Source organism: Alosa alosa, chromosome 7, assembly GCF_017589495.1.
Source record: "Alosa alosa isolate M-15738 ecotype Scorff River chromosome 7, AALO_Geno_1.1, whole genome shotgun sequence".
Lineage (NCBI taxonomy): Eukaryota > Metazoa > Chordata > Actinopteri > Clupeiformes > Clupeidae > Alosa > Alosa alosa.
This window is the reverse complement of record NC_063195.1, coordinates 16,222,951-16,248,342: the sequence shown is the minus strand read 5'-3', so window position 1 is coordinate 16,248,342 and position 25,392 is coordinate 16,222,951. Positions and strand designations below refer to the sequence as shown.

At 40.4% G+C, this 25,392-nt stretch overlaps 1 protein-coding gene across 1 annotated transcript; it reads left to right on the top strand.

Annotated features, from left to right (window-relative positions):
• The first annotated feature begins 2,039 nt into the window (after positions 1-2,039).
• LOC125298625 (NACHT, LRR and PYD domains-containing protein 3-like) lies at positions 2,040-24,615 on the top strand. Its single transcript, XM_048249438.1, has 9 exons — positions 2,040-2,111; positions 4,573-4,760; positions 10,641-12,534; positions 15,082-15,255; positions 15,379-15,546; positions 18,628-18,798; positions 19,619-19,792; positions 23,727-23,773; positions 23,947-24,615. The coding sequence occupies exons 2-9, from the start codon at positions 4,586-4,588 to the stop codon at positions 24,519-24,521; spliced, it is 3,378 nt and encodes a 1,125-aa protein (XP_048105395.1). The 5' UTR covers positions 2,040-2,111; positions 4,573-4,585; the 3' UTR covers positions 24,522-24,615.
• The last annotated feature ends 777 nt before the right edge of the window (positions 24,616-25,392 follow it).

Below are 25,392 nucleotides of genomic sequence, written 5' to 3'. Positions count from 1 at the left end.
TGCACTGGGTCAGACACAATATGCTGGGCCTTCCGTCTCATGTGTGTTGTATGTCTGCCAATTGTCTCTGCCCTTTACCAACAATTTCACTGCCCATCTTAACAATTTTCGATTATTTTTTTTGTTCTTAACCCCCAAGTTTCCAAACCAAGTATACATATCAAATGTCAGCACACTCTCAATCAGACTCCTATACACAGTCTCTAAAATGTCCTTGCTGGCCCCATATGAGTTCAACTTTCTAAGTAGCCTAAATATAGGCGCTGCATTGCCTTTTTAAAAATGTGCTCAGTGTTTTTTAGTAAAACTTAGGGTGGAGTCAAAGAATGTTCCTAAATATTTGAACTCCTCTACCTCCTCTACACGTTGGTCATTAATTACAACAAGTATAAGGTCATGGCAGGAATTCTTTAGTTCAAATGAAAAAAGCATTGCCATGGTACCAGTTAAGCTCCTCAATACAGTTAAAATATGTGGATTGGTTGGCTGTAGGCCTATTCCCTGCCTGCATTAAACCAACCACAACCATATCATCACCAGCATACTCATACAAGTGACAGGTAGAGTTCATAGTAGGCCTATGCATTTCACTGGTGTTCAAGAAACCAAGACAGGTGAAAGAACGCAGCCTTGAGGCGCCCCAGTAGCCTATAGGCTACTATCTCCGAAGTAGATTGGGGCCCAAATAGAACGTTCAAGCATTGTTTTTGTTTACCTTGTTGAAAGGGTCTATAGGCTACTATCTCAGAAGTAATGCCTATGAATTTATGAATAATCCTACATTTCTTCGTTGCTGTGCCTTTACTTTATGAAATATTGACAGATATGTAACCGTTTTAGAAAAGCAATAAGACTCGACTCCGTTTACACTGAATTTAGAACAGCTATATTCTGTAGCCGTGCCTCTCAATGCCCCTTAGCTGTTCGAGTAAGCTACGGCCTTTCGGGGCTTATTGCTTTATTTTGTAAACTGTTGTCTACTATAACTGTACCAAGTTTCATGCTTTCTGCCAAAACTGAACGATTAAGGTACAAATTTGGCCTTAGCCGTTGTACTACAGTTTTCTCAGTCACTTTGGTGCTTTTCTCACATCACTATTAACATTTGCACAGCAGTTAGTGCTTTTCTCAAAACAATTAGTGCAAACTGCAAAACCTAGTGGATAACCTACAAAAGCACGTCACTTGCTCAAAATGGATAGTCAATTCCTCAAAAGCAAGTCTTCATGTCAATGAAACTAAAAGTGTCATCAAAATGAGAAGTCTTGACACCATTGTTTATGAATAAGATAGTCAAATGGCTTTGTCATGTTTTCATTATGGCAGTTTATTCTCTCAGTGTTTTCCCATGCAAAAAAAGGTCAGAACTCGGTGACACTACCTGAACATGCTCAAGACAGCACTATACAGTACTTGTACAGCCATTTTAAAACTACAGTAGTTAGAAAGTTAGAATTTGCTGTAGTTGAGGAGAGTAAGTGTGTACAAGACACTGAATATGTACGTTTCACAGTTTTACTATATGCTCTTTGCAATTCTACAGCATTGTGACAGAATTTGATAACTAGTTCACCAATTTTGTAATGACTCAAGCAATGAAATGAAGACTAGTAGTATTATTGGGAACGACTATTCAGCATCCATACATATAGTTCATTTTGACTGACATGACAAAGCAACCAGGTTGCAACCGATACATGTTCAAAAGCATTTGCAATTTGTTCAGAGGAAGGAGATTTTTTCAGAGGAAGGAGAATTGCTACTATGATGTGCACAAATGACTAAATGTTGTGGAGGTTGAACTAATAATTTTCATTCAGCTATGAGAAAAGCACCAAAGCGACTGAGAAAAACTGTAATAGGCTACATGTTGTCTGCAAACGGCATCTGCAGGTCTAACTTTGCATTGCACTCTTACGCCCTCTATGGGACACAGTGGTTGGCTGACTTGATCTGTGCAGTGTTCAGAATACTTTTCCCCTAGCCTAGAAATCTAGACGCACCCTAACGGCAGCAAATTACATTTGCTTCCAGGGCTACTTTTACCCCTTAGATACAAATACGGAAGAATGCGGAGACGAGTGCCTCGACGACCACTGACATTTGAACAGGTAAAACTACATTTGTCAACATGCATACATACACAATGAAGGAATTGTATATTTGTATTATACTGCAATTAATATTATCGAGTTTATGTAGCGTGTTTTTGTTAATCCAATCTAGGTCTGCAACCTCGCAAACCACGAAAATAGATAGATAGATAGATAGATAGATAGATAGATACTTTATTAATTCAAATTGCAAATTGAAAGATCGATGAAAGTCGATGGGCCTAATATAAATGAGAAAATGAACGTTTCTAAAAAAAGGACTAGCTTAAAAACTCTGCACCAGAGGCTACAGCGCAAAACATTGGGTTAGTGTTGGTCGTGCTAGCCCTAAATAGCAACTTCCATGTAGTTTGATTCAATAACTAACACTTTGATTGCTATAACAAAATGCGCTATATTTTCTCGGAAATAGGCTATGTCTAGACTACTGAGCACGCGTGCTACCGTTAGTGGCACAAGCAGCCTTAACAAGAAATTGTGAATCAAAACTTAACATGCAAATGAATCACATAATGTCATAGCCGACAGAAAAAACTCAAGTAATGGCCTTACACCAAACATTTTTGACAAGATTTGGGAAAGATTCTTGAACGATTGGAGTCTTTTGAGTAAAGCTTGAATGGGGGGCATTAATTAAAAGACTACAATCTTTCAAGAATCTTTCCCAAATCTTGTCAAAATCGTTTGGTGTAAGGTGGCCATAAACTTTAAAATCCCAACCTCTGTAAAGGGTGTGTTCATGACATCAGCTCGGAAAACAAATACCCTGTACAGGAAATTGCAAATAAGTTAATAGAATTGCTTACTATGGCAGAACAAGAAGGAAAATGTCTAGGGCCTAGAAACACTCGCCTGAGACATTTTCCTTCTTGCTCAGCCAAAGTTCGCCAATGTTTCAGTCTGCCCCGGTCTCCTAACCTGGCAATAGCCAGATGAATTTCGCTCCGCCTAGCTCCACTCATCCATCTGGAACCGATCCATTGAAGTGTTGCTTCAGAAGGCTGGGCCTAATCAAAAAATGCTTGCATATGATTGAATAAGCCACTTGTCCGTCATCTATTGACGTGCTACTTCAACCACTCACATCGAAGCCAACCCGTGACGCTAATAACAGACTCACAGTCGCTTCTACGCTATACTTACAACCGGACCCGCGTCACACAGAGCAGGTTGTTTGCGCCATGCCCCTTTTGAGGGGAAAACATTCCCTCAGAACAAGCCAGAGTGAACCGGTAGACATGTACCAACCACACAGCTAAGAACCCCTCCTGAGTTTCTTTTGCCTACCATGTCCTCAAAAAAAATCCTGACAGAAGAAAATTATGGCTACAAGCCATAAGAAGAGAAGACCGTATGACACTTCTGGTCACTGAGTGGGGTTGTTGCACCACCGTTACTCGGGGAGACTGAAGGGACATGTTTTATATTAACTGAATTAAGCTTTTGTAGGTATCTTTCACGGTCAACGACCGCAAAGTGGTTATGTATTGAGTGGTCATATTGATTTGTGGTATTTTTTGTTATTATTTACTCCTCTGCGATTTCTACGCAATTACGTTTATTGACCCTAATTTGCGTTGGAGTTAATGAGAGGGGTTGTTTGTTTTCCCCCCGAAAGGGGCGGGAACGTTTGTCACGAGTCAAGTTCCCGGATGTGCCGGTCTAACGTATGTCACATCTATGAAACTCCCGCCCTGCGTCCTGATTGGCTAAACCATAAAGTTGGTTGGAGAAGTCACTCTCAATGGAAGAGGTCCCAGATGGATGTGAGTGAAGCTAGGCGGAGCTAAGCGGAACGACATTCATCTGGCTAGGGTCAGGTTACCGGTCTCCCCCACTGGAGACCGGGCAGGTTGAAACATAGTTAATATCCAGGTTAGGCCTAGTGGGTGTAAATGGATCTGTCTGGATTGTGTAGCCTATTCTGTCTCTAGTATGCCTAAGATTGATTTGCAGATAAGGAGACGATGGTTGTTGTGTATTGTAAATATACAAACTACATAGGTTGTATATTTTTTATAGAATGCAGTGATGCATGTTTTGAATTATTTAAAATTATTTAAAATCAAAATAATACACTCAGACACAAGCATATTCATATCCTGTCTCTGACCCTACAACATGTCTCTATACATGACATTGAGCTTGTATAATGTTCAGGTCCATTTGTGAGGTTCTCAGTGACAGAACAATGTTTCTGATGCGAACCATGTTGCTGGACTGTTGACACATTTCAATGATCTATGCAGCACAGGATGTTCAAGAATGCATTCTTCTCGAACAAAGCTCTCATTAAGTATAATAGTTGAATAATAATAATAATAATAATAAACAGTAGGCAACTGTTTTTTATGAAATTGGTACTAACGTAAGTGTAAAATGTACAAAAGGCCTACAGATTGCACTGTATTTAGCAATTACCTGTAATTTACCTGCATTTTCTCTCATTCCATGACAGCTGGCTGTTAGTAATGGCCGATTCCGATTCCAGTGAGTCGGCCATTACGACTCAGACTGGACCTGTCCAATCCACCATTACGGCTCACACAGGTGGGGTTGCAGTGGTACCTCAACTTCATTCTTGCCACATTGAAGGATCTGTCAACATCAATGTCAGCACATCCTCAGCTCCTGTTCTGAAATCAGGTCATAATGCACACTCTACATCTTTCCATTGTACCTGCATGCTTCCTACCTATACCTTATACTAGTACACAGCAACAATTTCAGTGTTAACCCTTCGAGATCCCATGCCTGTCTGCTACACCTTGACATTTTTAAGTATTTCATCCCACTAAAAATACCTATGCAAAAGTGACACATATGGTTATATTCTGGAAAACCTCAACAATAATAATATGAGAGTAAAGTGAATGTAATGAAATTATTTTCACACTATACATAAATCTCGGCAAGACTTTTGAAATCTGAACCTTGTAAACATAAGTGTTGACTACAGTATAAAAAAGTAGGACGAGCATTCAGTAATGTTATGTAGTTTCAGTACAAATTTTAAACACTTCAGACTAACTATGTTTTCTCTGAAGCCAGTGGCTATTTCAAATGAGTAATGATTAGATGGGTGTGTCACACCTGTAACTTCCCCCTCCCCCTGTCAATGTCCATGTGTCAATGGCTGTCATTGTCCACCTATCAATGGCTCTGCCAGGGTACTGTAGCTACCTTCCCCCAAAGCTTATGGTGTCTCTGTGGCTCTTCGCTCTCATGTACAGTCTGTCACAGGCAACCCAGTTCCAAAAGTGGGATGTTCTCCACATCACAGTGAAATTGAATAGAAAATATGTAGAAGTTGCTCTTTCATTATCTTTTTTAAAACATTGAATTCATCACTACAAGACAGAGACATAATGCCACAAATTTGCATATCTTTCTAGTATTACCTACTGTAGTGTAAATTTGTCATCTGACACATAGAGTATCATTCACACCTAATCTGTTTGCATCAGGATACTATTGCATCAGGATATGACAGTGTTTACTTTTCCTGTTGCCTAAATGCCTGCATTTTACAATTGTATGGACAGACTTATGCATGGACCATGATACTTTATGAACTAACTTTATAAGTTACTTTAGCAACAAACTATGGCTATGCATGGCATGCTGACTGATTAGCCTGCTGTAAACGCAACTTGTGAGCACAACGTGATGTGGATATTAGCCATATGATCATCTGACCAGCAATAAACAAAAGTCTACTTCTACTGAAATGTAGTTTGGCAACTGAAAAATGTCTTCAAAACTTGACAAAAATAGCATGTTTCAATCGACTAGTTATATAGCTTCTCTCCCTAAGCTAACTGAAAAGTATGACAACAACAGCTAGTAAAATAGATATTAAATCGTTGATTTTAACACATAGTCTATGGCCCCTACTTTCCGACCTGGCACATGGCAGAAAACGGGTTATTTTTCCAGCGCAAAGTTTATTTCTTATTTTGCACGTCTCTTTTTTTGAGCAATGCGCCAAGGGGTGTGGCAATTAACAACCTGAGGAGGGGTCTGGTGCGTTGTCTAAAAATCGCTGTCGTACACTACCTAAAACGCATTACGCCACTGACCAAGAGAAACCTGGTCAGAAGTCCATGGCGAGTTATTTATATGTTATTTTAAGAGTGCATTATCAACAGTGAAATGGGCGTGTGCACAACACACCATGCTTCCCTCATAAACAAACGTGCACCGGCGCACATCCATGCAAAACATTATACTGTAAATTACACGATTACAATGGGAAACATATTTAGAATAAGATATTATTAATTAGAGTAAGAGATAGATCTAGGGGCAGCCGTGGCCTACTGGTTAGTGCTTCAGACTTGTAACCGGAGGGTTGCCGGTTCGAACCCCGACTAGTAGGAAACAGCTGACGTGCCCTTGAGCAAGGCACCTAACCCCTCACTGCTCCCCGAGCGCCGCTGTTGTTGCAGGCAGCTTACTGCGCCGGGATTAGTGTGTGCTTCACCTCACTGTGTGCTGAGTGTGTTTCACTAATTCACGGATTGGGATAAATGCAGAGACCAAATTTCCCTCACGGGATCAAAAGAGTATATATACTTATACTATATTACGAAATACATCTCACAATGAGTAGTTATTCACCATCATTAGCAAATTGGTAATGACTGATAAAAGTGATTAGGTGAGGGGAGAGTCAAATATGAAGCACAGTTGAAGACGTACTGTTACGAGATGTAAGCAGCAACTCCTCTGCAGGATAAATGTCCTTATGTTTTTTATTCAGTCATTCAAACATTATTGGGGTAAGTGTTGCTTTTCAGGCTATGTTTTCGATGTTAGTGGTATTTCCAATCAATAGTGAAAGTAACGGTGCATAAATGTTTTGTCATTGACTATGAGACCACGGTGAAGTTAGTTACACTTTGCCAATGAGTTCAAATAATAAACGAGTGCAAATGCGTATATAGGCTATACTCTGCTATAGGTCTTAGTAAAGCATGGTTTAGTGGATTGACTATTCCATACGGTGTCATGTGCAAGCAGATTCCTTCAAATGCGCCACTGACTATCAAAATACCAATGCACTGTTTGAAGTTGTGCTTCGCTTTGTTAAAGGGAATGACAGATGTCATTGTCATTGGTTTAAATGATGTTATATGCCCACAACACACCCATGACTGATTAAGAAACATAAGGCCCACCTTCTTGCACCTTGCACCGGACGTTTCATAACTAAACCACACCCAATATGGACTGGACAAACCCCGAAATTTGTTTAAACTATTTGCCAGTGACCAGGCGTTTTAGACTGTCATGATGGGGCCCATCAGTGCTTAGTTTTGTCCCAATCTTGTCAGTGTTAATTCAATAATCCATAAAGTGTAAAAAATGCAACTCAGATACAGTGTGGAAACACCTTTACACAGAGTTGCAATTAACACTTGGAATTGTTAACTTGTTACATTTTAAATCTGCACAAGTATTAGTTTAACACTAATTACTGTCATAATTTTCAATTTACTTATGATGGTGATGGAGAAGTTTGTTCCCAGAATGCCAGCCTCAGTCTTTATATTAAGAGATCTATATAAAGAGATCCCATATTAAACCTTACTGAAATTGAATCTTTAAATAAAATACAACTAAGTGACATTAAAGGCTATATACTGTTGTTGTCATGTCATCGTGTAATTTTTCATTGATGCTACAAACAATCAACTAGATGAACATCCACAGCACCTTAATCCTGTGCATAGGACTTAAAGTATTGATTGTGCTGGTGACAGGAACATGTACACAAATTTAGCTGTGCAGTGTTGACATGGTGAACATAAACTTCCTTCTTACAACTATTGGTCCAGTTGCTACAGCTTTTATATCCATTCATAGTAAACCTATAAAGCCCAACCTTATAGGGTGAAGATGAAATCCATCCCAGGAAGTACACAGACATATAATGCAACTAAGCATTGAGCATGGAGGTATTATATATAACTAGAAAGAGTGACTAAGTCCCGCCCCCATTCATTTCAATGGCCCATGCTAGGCTAGCTAGTTCAGCCAAAAAATTGTTTCCTGGATGCCTGTTTCCGCCACCAGCTAGAATTAGCCTATTGGATTCCACGTTACAGACAGAGACAACGTAAGGTACAACGGTACGTCGTTTATGAAGACTAGATATTCCCTCAGAGGAAGACGTTGTTTGGGAATGCGCTTCACCTACTCTTGTTATAGGCACAAATTGATTTCATTGGTTGGGATAACAATTTGGGAATGGTGGTAGAAGTTTGCCCCGTATCTCGAAGTCCTAGGCTATTTAATGATGTTCATATGTAATAATAAACAATGCGAATCAATATTGAGTGAGGACTTACTTTAGGCTACACAAATAATAATCCCTAAATGCTATATTTGAACAGGCTGTATTAGGCCACTAAGTGTGCAATATGTAGGCTATCCAACGAAAATGATAATTAAGTAGACATGGGACGTAAGAAACGCACCTTACGCTGCACTCAGCACCCAGTGTGAATTTGCAGCTTGTTAAACCTAGGCTACATTTGTAGGCAGACAAAATGAAGCCAACGCAAATTAAACTTACAGATAGAAGCGCACATCCCTCAGGTGTATTGTGGTTCAAGCAACCAGACATTTTGGACTCTGCAACTGCTGTCATTATCAGAAACTTTCCTTTGATGATATCTATATCTATCTATATATATCTACTAATCTATAAAGGGGACAGTCAGGGTTGTTGGATATTTGGCTTTTGCCTCAACTGGCAGCCTGACCAGTTAAATCAAATCCATAGTCTAATCATGTCAATGTTACCCTGGAAATTCCAGAGTTCTTGCAAAAGCACAATTGAATTATCTCTGCGAGACACTCTGGCAATGAGTAATGATGCACGTTACTTTTACCCCTTGCTTTGCGAGGAACTAATCACATCAGTGTATCTGATAAGGCAGGCCATGAGGCGAGCTAAACAGATGACGACAGCACTGAAACGAATCAGTCAGTAAACATTGGTCTTAGTGTTATCCAATTGACCTGTCGCTATGCGCCACCTTTAGAACGCTGATGAGCCGATGACAGTCCTGCCTCAGTGGGACTCGGACATCAACTCGTACAACTCCATAGTAAACAACAGGGAGGTGGCATAAAATGTCAAATTAATCGTTATTTATGGAGTTTATTAACTAAAAAAAAATGACGGATAACCATGGTCAACAACGTGGGCACAGGTTCCCTGTTAAATCCCAAGATGAAAATGCTCATTCAACAACTACTATATTCTTACTACATCAAATATTAACATAACATATCTTAGTATCAATCTTCCACTAGCTAGCTAGCTAGCATTAACGTAAGTGTTTTTTGCACGGTGATTTGCACGGCTACTCGCCACATATGCTTGTCACCATGTATGTATTCTAAAGTTTTGAATACACCCCTCCATAGCATAATTAAGTCCCTTTTGATAGCTTCTGGAGGAAAGTAAATCTTTTATCAACCAAAACGTCCTCAAAGCCTGCTTTCATATACTGTCAGCTGCCATTGTCCACAATGTATTTCTATTCAAGTCTGGTTTGTTTGTCCGAGTTTTCACACGGTAACAATGGGGGGCGGAGCTTAGCGACAGGTCAATTGCGTCAAAGTCCAATTGCGTGCAGTGAGATTTTCAAATGCCGCCCCTTGAATTGGGCCATTTTCATTATTCGTGGTCAGACCCTTAATCTTAAGGCCGTTGCTATGAATCTGCTAACATGTATTGTCATAGTTATCTTGCCAACCCACAAATAGTACAAATAATAGTAACTATTAGAACATTTACTTTTTTTCTTTTATAATACCACAAAGCCTGGTATAATACAGCCTAAAACATGCCTGTAACATTAAGTATCCTTAGCTTAATCCAAGTAGGCAGTCGTTTTATTTGTCGTCTTCTAGAAATGCTTAACCAACATGGACGCGCGAGGATGTTGGGGGCCTTAATGCTTAATGCTATGCTAATTGGCTGAGCTAACCCTCCAAATCCTGACCCCCTGGCATAACAATTTCAAACCTCATCTATTTTCTATGTATAAACTCTTACAGCTTGAAGTATCAGAATGTATAGTAAACCTTCTTTTACCCCTTGATAATGGCATCAATGACTTTTTTGCCTGATGTCACAGGATCGTGTTTTGTTAATTTATTAATGTTTATTTGTTTTTGTTCATAATAGAAGGCATGGATTCACACAATACACCAGATACTAAAACAGACATTTTATCATTAGTGAAGTTATTTGCTAAATGAGTTTCAAAAAATGTTTCAACATAATTTATAACGTACTTTTGGTTTAAGCCCCACTCACTTCTGGGTTGTATCCGAATATAAATACAGATACAAATATTGTTTGTATTAAATACAAATACAAATAGTTGCTCCACTGCACACCCCTACTCATAGCACACTATTTGTGCCCAAAATATTCAAATTGATACTTTCAAACCACCAGTTCATCTGATATTAATATCAATGCTGCCTTCTTTTTAACAGATATTTGCATTAAAACAGTGTCTGAAAAACTGAAATCAAAACTGAGAAAGACGTTTGGGAGCATTTTAGAAGGCATCGCAAAGAAAGGAACCCCAACATTGCTCAATGATATTTACACAAAGTTGTACATCCTTGAGGGAGAGAAAGAGGGAATAAACCATGAACATGAGGTTTGGGACTTCGACAGCATCTCCAAATCACAATCATCTCAAGACACTCCAATTGACCTCAATGACATTTTTAAACCTTTACCTAATGAAAATGATCAAGAAGAGGAAAAAGATTTTCGAATTGTTCTGACTAAAGGAATTGCTGGTATTGGGAAAACAGTTTCTGTGCATAAATTTATCCTTGACTGGGCCGAAGAGAAAGCCAACGAGGATGTGGATCTCATGATTGTGCTTCCCTTTCGAGATTTGAACACAATGATTGACGATGATGACAGGTACAGTCTTCAAGAGCTGCTGGAGGAGTTCTGTTCTGAACTTAAGGATGTCAAAGACCCAAAGACCTATGAGAACTTCAACATTGTGTTCATCTTTGATGGTCTGGATGAAAGTCGTCTTCCTCTTGATTTCCATAACAACAAGAGGGTGTCTAAGGTCACAAAAAAGTGTTCAGTGGATGAGCTGATTACAAATCTCATACAATCTGATCGTCTTTTGCCATCTGCACGAATATGGATAACTTCTCGACCGGCAGCCATCCACAAAGTCAGCAACTGGACACAAACGACACATCGTTTGACTGAGATACAAGGATTCAGTGACCCACAGAAGGAGGAGTATTTCAGGAAGAAGATCCATGATGATAATTTAGCAGACAGGGTTATCTCACATATCAAAATATCAAGAAGCCTACACATCATGTGTCACATCCCAGTCTTCTGTTGGATTTCAGCAACAGTGCTTTCTTTTCCTGAGATATTGGACACTGCTCATGAAAACATCCCTACCTCCCTGACTACTATGTACACCCGATTTCTTCTTTATCAGATGCAGAAGAAGAATGAGAAGTACTATGGAAAACACAATACGGTGCCACTGTCAGAGACAGACATGAAGATCATCCTCAAATTGGGTAAGCTGGCCTTTGCAAACTTAGAGGAACAAAATCTAGTGTTTTCTGAGAGTGACCTGAGGAAGTATGAGATTGACGTCACTGATGTCTCCGTACATTCAGGGGTGTTTACTGAAGTGGTTAAAGAGGAAGATCCCATGTTCAGAGATAAGTGGTACAGCTTTGTCCATCTCACCATACAAGAGTATCTTGCTGCATTCTACACATTCTACCAGTTTGTCTCTGAAGGGTCAAACCCATTTCCAGTACAAAAAAACAGACAGTCATATCCCAGAGTCGGATATAATCGCAACACATATGACTATGAAGAGGAAGGTGAACAGAGTGGTGATACAGACACAATGGGAACTCTGCATGATTTACACAAGGCTGCAATTGGCAAAGCTCTGAAGAGCACCAACGGTCATCTGGATCTCTTTCTCAGATTTCTTCTTGGGCTTTCGGTGGATGAGAGTCTGTGGCGGTATTTCAAGCTACAAACAACCATAGATCAAGAGAGCATCATGAGAACCAGCCAGCTCATTAAAACCAAGCTCAGAGAGGACAACGAGAGAGAGCTTCCATCCCCAGAACGTTGCATCAATCTCATCCACTGCCTCACCGAACTCAAAGACAACTCACTGGTGAAAGAAATTCAGAATTTCATGAAGAATCTTTCTGATCAGAGGATAAGCCCAGCCCTGTGCACTACCCTTGCCTACATGATTACCACATCAAATGAGGTGATGGAGGAGTTTGACCTGAGGAAGTACAATACATCAAGAGAGGGTCGGAAAAGACTGATTCCAGTTATAGGACGCTGCATCAGAGCCAAGTTAGTATTGTCCTGGTTGATAACTTCACCCTGGAGAGAAAATGCTGATTTAATGTTTCTACACTACAGTTTGATGGTATACAGTGCCTATAAAACAAATTCACCCCCTTGGATATTTCCACTTTTACTGCTTTTATAAATGGAATCTTGATTAATTTAATTTGGCCTTTTTTTTACAATAATTTGTAAAACAATTCCCTTTTTAATGTCAAAAATGTCATGTTAATTAATTAAACATATAAAATGCAAAATAAGCGACTGCATAAATATTCACCCTTTTCAAGACAATATTTAGTAGATGCACTTTTGGCCGCAATTAAAGCATGGAGCCTGCGTGGATAGGTATCAGTTAGGCATGCACACCTTGATACTGCAATTTTACTCAATTTTTTTGCAAAACTGCTCAAGCTCTGTCAGGTTGGAAGGGGGATTAGGTGTGAACAGCCCTTTTCAAGTCCAGCTATAGAGTTTCTATTGGACTGGGGTCTGGGCTTTGACTCTGCCTCTTGACTCTGCCTCTTGTTGTCTTTATACCATACCATTGCTACAGTACCATCACCATGCTTCAAACGTGCAGTGTTTGGTGTCCGCCAAAAATAGCATCTGGTCTGGTGGCCAAAGAGCTCAATTTTGGTCTCATCAGATCAGTGAACCCTCTTCCACCATTAGACCTTGGAGTCTCCCACATGTCTTTGGACAAACTTTAGTTTAGATTTAATAAGAGCTTTGCCACTCACCCATAGAGCTTTGACTGGTGAAGAACTCGGGCAAAAGTTGTTGTATGCATAGTTTATCCCATCTCAACTGCTGAAGCTCTTAACTGCCTTTGTGTCCTCGCCCACCATTATTCTTCTTGAACAGTCACTCAGTTTGTGGTGCTGGCCTGCTCTAGGCAGATTTGCACATTTGCCATATTCCCTACATTCCTTAATGATGGATTTCACTGAACTTCAGGGGATGTTTAGTGACTCACATTTTCTTTTGTATTCATCCCCTCACTTATGCTTTTCAATAGCATTTTCTTTTAGTTGTTTGGAGTGGTCTTTTGTCTTCATGGTAGGAATACTGATTGACCAGTGACTGGACCTACCAGACGCAGGTGTCTTCATACACATTCACTGCACTCAGGCAATCTCCATTTCACTAATTGTGAGACTATTAACACCAATTGGCTGGTCAGCTGTTGATTTAGGTCAGTCACTTTAAGGGGGGTGAATATTTATGCAATTGCTTATTTTGCATGATATATTTTTAATTAATTAACATTGCGATGTAGCAATTTCACTTTCACTTTGACATTAAGGACAGGATTTCTGTAAATTAATGTAAAAAAAAATTGACAAAGATTCCATTTATTAAAGCAATAAATGGGGGAATATCCAAGGGGGGTGAATACTTTGTATAAGCACTGTAAGTTAGCCTGCTTTGTTGAGTAGCTTATAATAACTTCTTTGGGGAATAGAGCGTTAGAAGTGGGCCACTAGCATAACAAGTTTATTGCCATGGTCAGAAGAATAGGCAACTTACGTCATGGTTGTGTTCAGTGTTGGTGAGCTGATGAAGTTTTAAGCCAAATGTCCTTTTTATGTTTATGTGCTTATCCTCCATGTGTTGTTTTCATGTTTTAACCTCTCTGAGATAGTTAATTTTTCTTTCTTCCTTGGGCGAATTTGCCTTTCTCTTCGTAATGTATTTGGCCCCAGTGAACCATCTTACTTCCCAATCAGCTACATTTCACACAACGTAGTGCTATAGTGGAACATTGTTAGCCTGGTGCAAAGTCAAAAGGCAATAAAGTTAACTGACCGCACAATTCAATAACATCAAACTGTTGTCAGCTGTGATGTGGGGCAGCCGTGGCCTACTGGTTAAGGTTTCGAGCTTGAAACCGAATGGTTTGATCGCCGGTTCGATCCCAACTAGTAGGACAAATGTGGGCGGGGGAAGTGGTTGAGCACTGCTCTCCCATGCCCACATCCATGGCTGAAGTTCCCTTGAGCAAGGCACCTAACCCCTCACTGCTCCCCAAGCGCCACTATAGCAAGGCAGCTCACTGCTCCGGGTTAGTGTGTGCTTCACCTCACTGTGTGTTCATTGTGTGCTTCACAAATTCAAGGATGGGATATATGCAGAGACAAAATTCCTTGTATATGCAAGTATACTTGGCCTATAAACCTGATTACATTTACATTTACGTTTTGGACAGGAGATAGTTATACTAAGGAATACTTTGAGCATTTATTTAACTGTCACACGTCACTCTCTTCTCTTCTCTGGCCTCTGGATACCCCTCTCTCTCCTTTCCTCTCTCTCTCTCTGTCTTTCTTTTGGGTTTGATTTTTTTACATTTGATGTCTGGTCTTGGTTTATCTGGTTTAACATCTAACTTGTTGTAGTGTACTTGCTTATTTGGCGTCACATGTCCTTAGTTCATTCTCCTTTTCTCTTTATCTGTCATCATCTGCCCTATGTTTATGCTACGTTCTGGTTCCCCAGAAATATAGCAAAGCTAGGTTAACAGACAAAGTATTTTTTCTTCCTTAATAGACTTTGTGGGTGCGAATTGGAACAAGATATCTGTGACACTCTGGCCGAGGCCATGGAGATGCCGTTATCCCAGCTTAAGATACTTGACTTGAGTTACAACCCCTTGACAGATGCTGGAGTAGAGAAAATACTTCAGGCACTTTTAAGCAAAAAGCGTGACCTGGAAACACTGAGGTATTATGTCACTTACCTGCTTGTTTGTAGAAATAGACGTCTTGTATAAATATAATGGAAAATATGTTTCTATGTTATGCACTGGTGGGTTTTCTTACACATATTGGCCTATTTTGTTACCAGGTTGTGTGCCTGTCACATCACTGAGACGTCCTGTGTGACGTTGGCCAAGGTCCTTCAGCAGTCGAGTCTCAGGGAACTGGATCTGAGTGGCAATGCGATAGGAGATGAAGGAGTTAAGCTGGTCTGCACCGGACTAATGAGTCCCCACTGTCGGTTAAGCACACTGGGGTGAGTATTGTTGAATGCAAAAGTGAACCCTGTATGACAGGGGTATTCAATTAATCTTCAGCGAGGTCCAGTTACGGAAAATTTCCTTAAGCAAAGGTCCGGAGCATCATAATGTTTAGGCTATGTATATGTATGTATGTATAATATATATATAATATTAGGATGGATAGATGGAGCCTAGTTGTAGATAGATAGATAGATAGATAGATAGATCGATAGATACTTTATTGATCCCCAAGGGGAAATTCAAGAAATAGAAGATTGTAGGCCTAGGCCTAATGTTTAATGTGAAATAAAATAAGTAGCCTAAAAGGCAACATTCGAAATGAGGAGAAATAAGGCAAGATAAGAGTGATTGGGGAGAAAAACTGAGTAGCCTTGGATCTTAAATAAAATAAAATTTGAGCTGAGACAAGGATGGATATTCCACAGCTGGTTCCTTGAACCCATTAATCAGCAAGTGGTCTCAGTTCACTGTTGAATGGGCCTAGCCTACCCTATGCTTGCTCAAAATATATGCTTTGCCTAGTAGAGGTGCTTCAAATTGGCGCTTTTAAAAATCGCCTGTCTCAGAATATATAGAAGAGGTCCAGGGCAATTCCGCGCAAAACTGTCACATTCATATTTAGTTGCCGCTAGCATGACGTGACAGTTTATGCGTGGTATTGCCCCCGTATCGTTATATAAAGCTCTGTTCTCGCTGTCTAGCTTTCTCCTCTTTGAGCAATCGATGATTTGAAAATAACTTAGGCCTACTTATCGTTAACTTAGATATCCATCTGATTGTTTCTCGTCCCGTCTCCTCTCCTCGCTCGTTTCAGGCTATCAGTCTCTTCTCCATAGTAGGCTACTTTACTCACTGACTCGACTTTATCAGAATTCATAAATTTCAGTGGCTGAGTAGTAGCAAGCTAAATGATGGTTCCTGAAGCTCCTGAAGTAGGCTAAATGCTGTTATCCTAACCAACGAAACATTTAGTGCAGATTTGAAATCACGTGAAAATCTAAATTAGGCTATTATGGTCTGGGTCCGGATAGGATCACATCACGGTCCGGATTCGGACCGCGGTCCGCCATTTGGTGATCCCTGCTGTATGAGCTTGTAAAACATTACGAATGCAACAGTTCGAACAGTATTATGGAACAGTACGAATTCCGTACTTGTGACAGAATACAGACAATTTCCATCGGCCCTGCATTTCCCAGAATGCCACAGCCCAAGTCCACATATTTTTGAAGAGATTAAATATTAATCCTTACAGATATCTATTTTAATTGGTATTCTGGGAAATACAATATGTAATTGACAATATTTTTACTTTATTGTTATTGTAACTGTCATGTTATTGTGTAATTTACATTGATATCATGCCATAGACCATCATGCAGATGTCTCGCCACAAGACAGTCTTTTTGGGTAGGGATTGCATTGTTGCAGTAACAGACATAGCTAAGTATCCTGTCATGTGGGCCAGTGTTGAAATGGTGGATATACATTCATTCATTCATTCGTTCAATTCCAAAAGCACAACGTTTCTTCACAACTATTGGCATGCTACAGTATTTATATTGTAGCGTGTCTACGTTCCTAAAAGTAACGTGTCTAAGTTCCTAAAAGTATGTGAGCATGGTTAATGTGTTAAATGGTTCTGATAGGCTCTGTTACCTGGGCCAGGGTTGGGGTACCACCTCCTTCCGGGGGTAATGTGTGTAGTTTTGGGGGGAATAGGTAGTGGAGATTACGAGGAGGTGTGTGTGAGTTGGAGCCCTATTCGTGAGTGTAAAAGTGTGTTCTTGTGGCGTGGCCGACAACAGTCAACATTAAACCCGGTTAATGATAAACTGTCTCATCATTGGCACAGAACGTTACAATATTCATCTGACAGTAATATATTTAGAGTTCACTCTGAAGTTCAAATCCCTTCCATAGGGAGGGGATACTGAAATGCAAGTAAGCAATAAGTGCCCAACTTCAAGTGAGGTCAGTGTTAATTGACCAATGGACCAGCCAGACCAATGGATACCTTGTCTTAGCTGAATTACTGAAGCTAAGCAGGTGTGGGCCTGGTTAGTACTTGGATGGGAGACCTCCTTGGAAAACTAGGTTGCTGCTGGAAGTGGTGGTGTTGGTGGGTGGCCAGTAGGTGGCACTCTTCCCTCTGGCCATAAATGATCGATCCCAATGCCCCAGTGCTGTGACGGGGACACTTCACTGTAGGAGATGCTGTCCTTCGGATGAGACGTTACACCGAGGTCCTGACTCACTGTGGTCATTAAAGATCCCATGGCACTTATCGCTAAGAGTAGGGGGTTCCCTGGCGTCCTGGCTAAATTCCCAACCTGGCTCATTCAATCTGGCCCCCTAATCATCCCCCACTGTAATTGGCTCATTCACTCCCTCACTCTCCACCTCAAGCTGGTGTGTGGTGAGCGTTCTGGCGCATAATGGCTGCCGTGCATCACCCAGGTGGGTGCTACACATTGGTGGTGGTTACTAGTGAGGTCCCCCCATCCATGTGTTGTAAAGCGACCTTGGGTACCATGAAAGTCGAAGGTATTATTATAAAGTAATCAATTTCACATTGAGGCCAGAAGTCCTGTTAAGTAGCAGTGATATTAGCTTGAAGATATTACATTACATTACATTTGGCTGACGCTTTTTAACCAAAGCGACTAACAACATGGTAAACAGTAAGTTTTAGAACAATTCTCACAATTTTAGGACAGTTTAAAAAAACATTAGAGTACAGTAAGAATAAGTGCGTCGGTGAGTGCTGTTTTTAACAGTTACTTGTCAGTTTAAAACGGCTGGTGAGTGCTAGGATCAGTAAGACTTGTTGTAAGTGTTGCTATGAGAGTAGATGTTCTCTAAAGAGCTGGGTCTTCAGGAGTTTTTTGAAAGTGGAAAAGGATGTCCCTGCCCTTGTAGGAACTGGCAGTGTGTTCCACCAACGAGGAACAACAGATGAGAAAAGTTTGGATTGGCTTGAGCGTACCGATATCATCTTTACTCTGATTTAGTTTGGCTGCGACATACCCTGTTGTTTTGCTCCTTATATGTGTGTATTTTCCTTCTGCTAGATTGAAAGACTGCAACCTCTACAAGGGCTCCTGTGCGGCTTTGGCTTCTGTTTTATGGTCTTTTTCGGAGTTGAAAGGCCTAGACCTGTCAGACAACGATTTGCCAAACGCAGGACTGAGACGACTATCAGCTGGACTAAGGAATTCCAACTGCTCTCTTCATGTCCTCAGGTGCAAATATGATATGGAAAACCATGCTGTCCTTTATCATCCAACAGAGTGATATCTCATTGTTTTTAATCTGCTTATGCTTTGGTCATGTCCTAATTTTTCAATTTCAATTAAATTCAATTTAATATCACTTATAGACCGCCAAAACATTGCACATGTCTCATGGCGCTCTACAAAGTGTTAAACAATCAGATAAGGCCCATGAGTAACAGGGGCGAGGAAAAACTCTCTACAATTGGAGATACATGCAGGAAGAAGCCTCGAGCAGATCCTCGACTCAAGGGCCTGACCCATCTGCCTAGGGTCAGTGCAGAATAGTAAGATCTGTTTACATGATAAATGAATAAGATAGTTAGGTGTACGCCACCTGAGGTGTATGTTACAAAGAGGTGGGATGGTTACATATCCAGTATGATAATGCATGAATCTTATTTAGTGTCAGAAAGTTCAAACAGTCCAGTGTAGGAAATAAATTGTCCAAGGGGATTAGGAGTTGTCATAGGGCAAGTAGTGGGTCGCTAGGCTGCGCAGGCCAGGAATCCGGGCAGGGGGACAGCAATAGGCGATCCTATTGAATTTGAAAACCCTTTTTTCCAAGAGCACCTCCTATCCATGCCTAAGCTCACACTTACTGTAGGCTTCTTTACCTAATCTCTTTGAACTTTGTCAGACTTAGTAGAATTAGTAGCCAACATAGTATTTACTCTAAAGTCTCCCAATTTACCAAAGTTTGATTATTGTTCCTGTTCCTTGCAAGGTGCCTTTGTTAAAAGCCTCTACCAAAATGAAATAATGGAAATGTAAACTTGATCCTTTGCAGGATGTCTGGTTGCCAGATCACAGAGAGAGGCTGTGCTTTGCTTGCCTCCACTCTCATCCGAAATCCCCATCATCTTGAAGAGCTGGATCTCAGCTACAATCACCCAGGAGAGTCAGGAGTACAGCTGCTGTCTGCAAGGCTGGAAGATCAACACTGCCATCTACAGAAACTGAAGTAGGTTAAAGATAATCTTGTGGTATAAAAGGCAGATCGTGGAATTGGCAATAATTGAATAATGGCTGTTAATGATTTGTCATCCAGCAGAGGACCCAGGAACACAAGCCTTGAAACTCGCAAGTGAGGTTGAAATAGTTTTGATAGCAGATATCTCAGGGAATATTTTCATGTTGAAGTCAAATATGTATATGTTATATCTTATCACCCACCCAAGGCCATTTCATACTTTGCTCAACAGTTACAGAGGCAACACATCTGGCATTAAAATGTGATCTCACACTTGCACTAAGTAGTTAGCTTTGGTTAGCTCCCATTTAGCGGAAATCAAAAGTTTGAAAACAAAAAAATTGCGGTTAGAAATGATACACACATACACACACACAGTGTATTTTCTTCACCCTAACCAACGTCACAAATTGCACAAACTATAATTTATTCATCCTCTCTCACTCTCCCCCTCTCACACACACACACATACACACCCAGTGGTGTAGTCTACGTGATATACGCAGGACTACACAGTATACCCACTTAAAAAGCATCACCATCTCAGTATACCCATTTAAAATAGGCAAGGATGTGTATTAACATTTGGGGTTAATCACAGTACAGCTAACTAGACTAACTACACTACTGTACACATCTACACACTGTACACACACACACTTGTATTCTTCGTCCTTTCTCTCTCACACACACCACAAAACACACACTTTTATTGCTTCACCCTAACCTTTCACACACACAATATATAATATATCATAACTTCCCTAAAGTCCCCAGGCCTTGATATCATCTATGTAAATCCAGGATAGCTACCTTTAAACTTTACATTCCGATATACAGTATGCATGGATGTATATGTATGTACAGTTCTACAACCCCAAAACAGAAAAAGTTGGGACATTGTGTAAAATGCAAATAAAAACAATGTGATAGAGAGTATGATAAGTATAAGTAAATATTGTTATTTGATCTCGTGAGGGAAATTTGGTCTCTGCATTTATAACAATCCGTGAATTAGTGAAACACACTCAGCACAATGAGCTGCCTGCATCAAAAGCGGCGCTCGGGGAGCAGTGAGGGGTTAGGTGCCTTGCTCAAGGGAGATCTGACAGACCAACAGAAAACACCCAGTCACGCACACACACACAAATACACACTAAATCAATCACACATCACACACACACAAACACACACCCTGTCAATCACACATCACACACAATCACGGCCACATTCACAAGAGAAGGAAGAAGACACATTTTACACCATAGTTGCAACCTTGTATATGTGTGTGTGTGTGTGTGTGTGTGTGTGTGTGTGTGTATGTGTGTGTACAGTGAAGGTGTTAATGGCAAGTCACTGAGACACTGGCTGTTTTGACTGTTTTTCTCTGTTTTTCTGTTGACTTGATTGTTTTGGATGAGCAGGATCTCTCTCTATCTCTCTCTCTCTCTCTCTTTCTCTCTCACACACGCACACACACAAACACACACACACACACACACAGAGAGAGAGAGAGGCAGCTGCAGCGTCAGTATCTCATGTTTGGGTCCAAGTGGCCACGCCGTCCCTTTCGGGTTCCATTGTGACCCGTGGTCACATCTCTCTCTCTTTCTCCACAAACGTAGTTTCACTTTCGTTAGTGTTGCATTAGGTCATGGCAGAGGTCTGCACTTCTGGCATACTGGGATATATATTCTTTTGATCTCGTGAGGGGAAATTTGGTCTCTGCATTTATCCCAATCTGTGAATTAGTGAAACACACTGAGCACACAGTGAACACAGTGAGGTGAAGCACACACTAATCCCGGCGCAGTGAGCTGCCTGCAACAACAGCGGCGCTCGGGGAGCAGTGAGGGGTTAGGTGCCTTGCTCAAGTGCACTTCAATCATGGTCGGGATTCGAAACGGCAACCCTCCGGTTACAAGTCCGAAGCGCTAGCCAGTAGGCCCACGGCTGCCCCATATAAGGCCTAATCAAAATGGCAAAATCCTACACGATGAGGATTAGGATGACATTATGCCCCTCGCCAAAAGAAGCGATGCGGTGGAGTACCTGTTCATATGAGCGTTCACCACCCATCTACCACCCACGCCACAAAACACATGTCTGCTCAAGCTCTGGGCAAAATCCCCCAACACTGATTACATTAGACAGCATTACATTACACCGCATCACAGGTGCTTGATGCCTGAAGTCATAGCCACCTGTGAATCATATTCCAATGTGTGTGTTTGTGTTTGTGTTTGTGTGCGTGTGTGCATTTGTGCGTGCCTCCTCACTGAAATCAAGATTTGCAGGCCGAAGCATGAGGGTCAGTTATACATGAAAACACAGACATTTTTAAGCGACTGCAGAGTGTGCATTGTTCTTGTAATCAATGCTATTACAACCCCAAAACAGAAAAAGTTGGGACATTGTGTAAAATGCAAATAAAAACAGAATGTGATAATGTACAAGTCTCGTAAACCCATATTTATCAGCAAAAAGGACATAAGACAATATGTCAAATGTTGAAAATGAAAATTTGGACTATTTCATGGAAAATATATGTTAATTTTGAATTTGATGCCAGCAACATGTTTCAAAAAAAGTTGGGACGGGAGCATGTTTGCCACTGTGCTGCTTCAACTCTTCAATTAACAAAATACTGTACATGTTTAGGAACTGAGGAGACCAGTTACTAGAGTATAGACCGATATAGGATTTCAGTTGCTCAACAGCATGGGGTATTCTTAGTAATTCCATTATGCACCTAATTTGACAAATCTGGACTGCAGACATGCCATTTTAGCACCTGGACTCTTCCTCTGTGGAGAAATACTATTTAAATATGTGCAGAATTTTGGCATTGTTTTCCTGAAATATTCAAGGTCTTCCCTGGAAAATACATTGCCTGGATGGGAGTATATGTTGCTCAAAACCTGTATACATCATTCAGAATTGATTGTGCTTTGCCAAATGTGCAAGATGACCATGCTGTAGGTACTAATGCTCCTCCACACCATCATAGATGTTGGGTTTTGAACTGAACGCTAAAACAAGTTGGATAGGTTGGATACTTGAATAGGCCCTCTCCTCTTTAGCCCAGATGAGTCCATGATTTTCAAAAAGAATGGCAAATTTTGATTGGTATAAACACAGGGCCTTTTTCCATGTTACCTCAGTCCATTTTAGGCCCAGATAAGATGGTGGTATTTTCTGTATCATGTCTCAATACAATGTTGGCTGTTTTGACTGTTACAATGTTGGCTGCAGTTTTTGAATTGAGTATCAAATTGTGCACATAGACAATAGTTATCAGAGGTTTTCCTGAGGCCCAACAATGACAGATCTGGAAAAAGGTCTGGTGTTGATGCAGAGGTCCAAAAGACCATGGCCATCCAATTTGTTTTTCAGCTCTTTCCCTTGTTTGCTAAGATTTCTATGGATTCTCTGAATGTTTTAATAATATTATGTCCTGTAGATGATGAACTCCCCAAATACTTCACAATAGCATCTTAAGAAACATTAAAAATACATTGTTTCATCATTTGTGCACACAGGTTTACACAGAGTGAAGAATACCCCTGCATCTTTACTTCTAAAGGACCTCTCTGGGTTGCTCTTTTTCATATCTAATCGTGTTGCCAGTTACCCTAATTAGTTGTGAAATATTCCTCCTTTTGTTTTCTTTATCATTACACAACTTTTGTAGCATTTTGTTAGCCCCATCCCAACTTTTTTTGAAACATGTTGCAATCAAATTCTTTCTGTTGGTATCAAATTCGAAATTAACATATATTTTCCATCAAATTTGTCATTTTCAACATTTGATATGTTGTCTGTGTCCTCTTTTCTGTTTTGGGGTTGTAATTTATTTTCACACATGTTTCATAATGCATTATATCCATAATAAATCATGAGGAAATTAAATATTTTTTCACAGCATGGATCATGTTGGAGAAAGGCACCTAAAATGGGGTTTCAAGAAATGTAGGTGCATTTAAAGTTTTACATGATTTTAGAAGCAATTTCTGTGTACATACTGGCTAAGTTGATTTTAGAAGCAATTTCTGTGTACACACTGGCTAAGTTGAATTAATAGGATTACTTTTGTGTTGTTTGTGTTGTGTTTTATATTACCCTTTTTGTTGTCTTTGAAATAGATGCAGTAGACCTCAAATTTGGTTGGAGTGACGGAGTGGACGTATCTCAAGACTTAAAGAAAGCCACAAGAAGGAACTTGGAGATGTTCTACAGCCCATTCGACTCAGACGATGATGATATGGGAGTTCTGGCAAAGACTAATTTGCAAAACTCCCAGGTGGAAGTGCAGTGTTTCCCAAGTCTATCGGGGGAACGCTTCTACTGGGAAGTGGATTGGACTGGTATGATTTTCATTGGCATGAAACATAAGAGTGCGGGTAAAAGGTTTGGTTTCAACCCGTTTGAAAAGTATTTTCTGACGTGCAGCAGGGATCAGTACGTTGCTTTCCACAATGACCGGGTCAGTACAAAGTCGATGTCACAGGTAAAGAAGCCAAATCCAGACCCTCAGCGGATCGGTGTGTTCCTGGACTGGCCAGCGGGTATTTTGTCTTTCTACAGCGTCTCTTCGGGCAAGAGGACTTTCCTGCACACATTTCACACCACATTTAGTGCACCTGTTGTACCTTTTTTTTCATTTGCAAAGCCACATCCTTATGATGGAATTGGTTCAGTCACTCTTCGTACATTTTGAATCTGTAAATGATGCAGTTGTACTAATGTGTAATTTCCACAGAATAAGCCCTATTTACTTCCAGGGTGAGACATTAAAATGTGTGCCAGTGTGACAGTAACTCATACCATTCTTATAAGACATATGGTGAGCTGTTTCAATACAGGGTGATGTTTAGCTTGACAAAGCCAGACTCGAGTTCTGATCAGAATCAAAATTCTATTTTGATAGGATTCTATTCTCCTGCTTGGAAAATGGTAATATTTGAGTAAGAAATGTTGCTTGAAACATAATCATGTTTGATTGGAAAATGTTCGTAACAGACTGCTTGCCTAAGACTAGAAACTGCAGAGAATGTGGTTAAGACAGATGCAGCCTGCTGGCGTGGACAGAGACGAGATCTACCTGTTAGGAGGCACAGAAACATGAAGATAAAAAAAATGAAAATGGTTTGAGTATAGACCCTTTCAACAAGGTAAACAAAAACAGTGCATGAACGTTCTATTTGGGCCCCAATCTACTTCCTCTGCATTAAGATAACATATGGAATGTTAAAAAGGAAGTCTTGTGGGGCCAACTATGATGCTGATAATGGAACTCTCTTGAAAGGGTCCATAGGGCAATTCCACGGAAAATTGACTTTTTGTCACATCCATAATGCCATTGAAATGCCTTGGCATTTTTCTTACTTATATTCTTCAGCCAAAAATAGCAAATGCTCAAATGTCATGTAATCATTCACATCATACCATACCATCACATGGAACACAACCTCCCATGACCGCAAACAATTGAAATAGTTGTCAAGTCAGCAGCCAGGATTATTGACACTAATGTACCTGATCTCCACGACATTTACACTTCCCGCTGCAAGAGAAAAGCTGATTGCGTT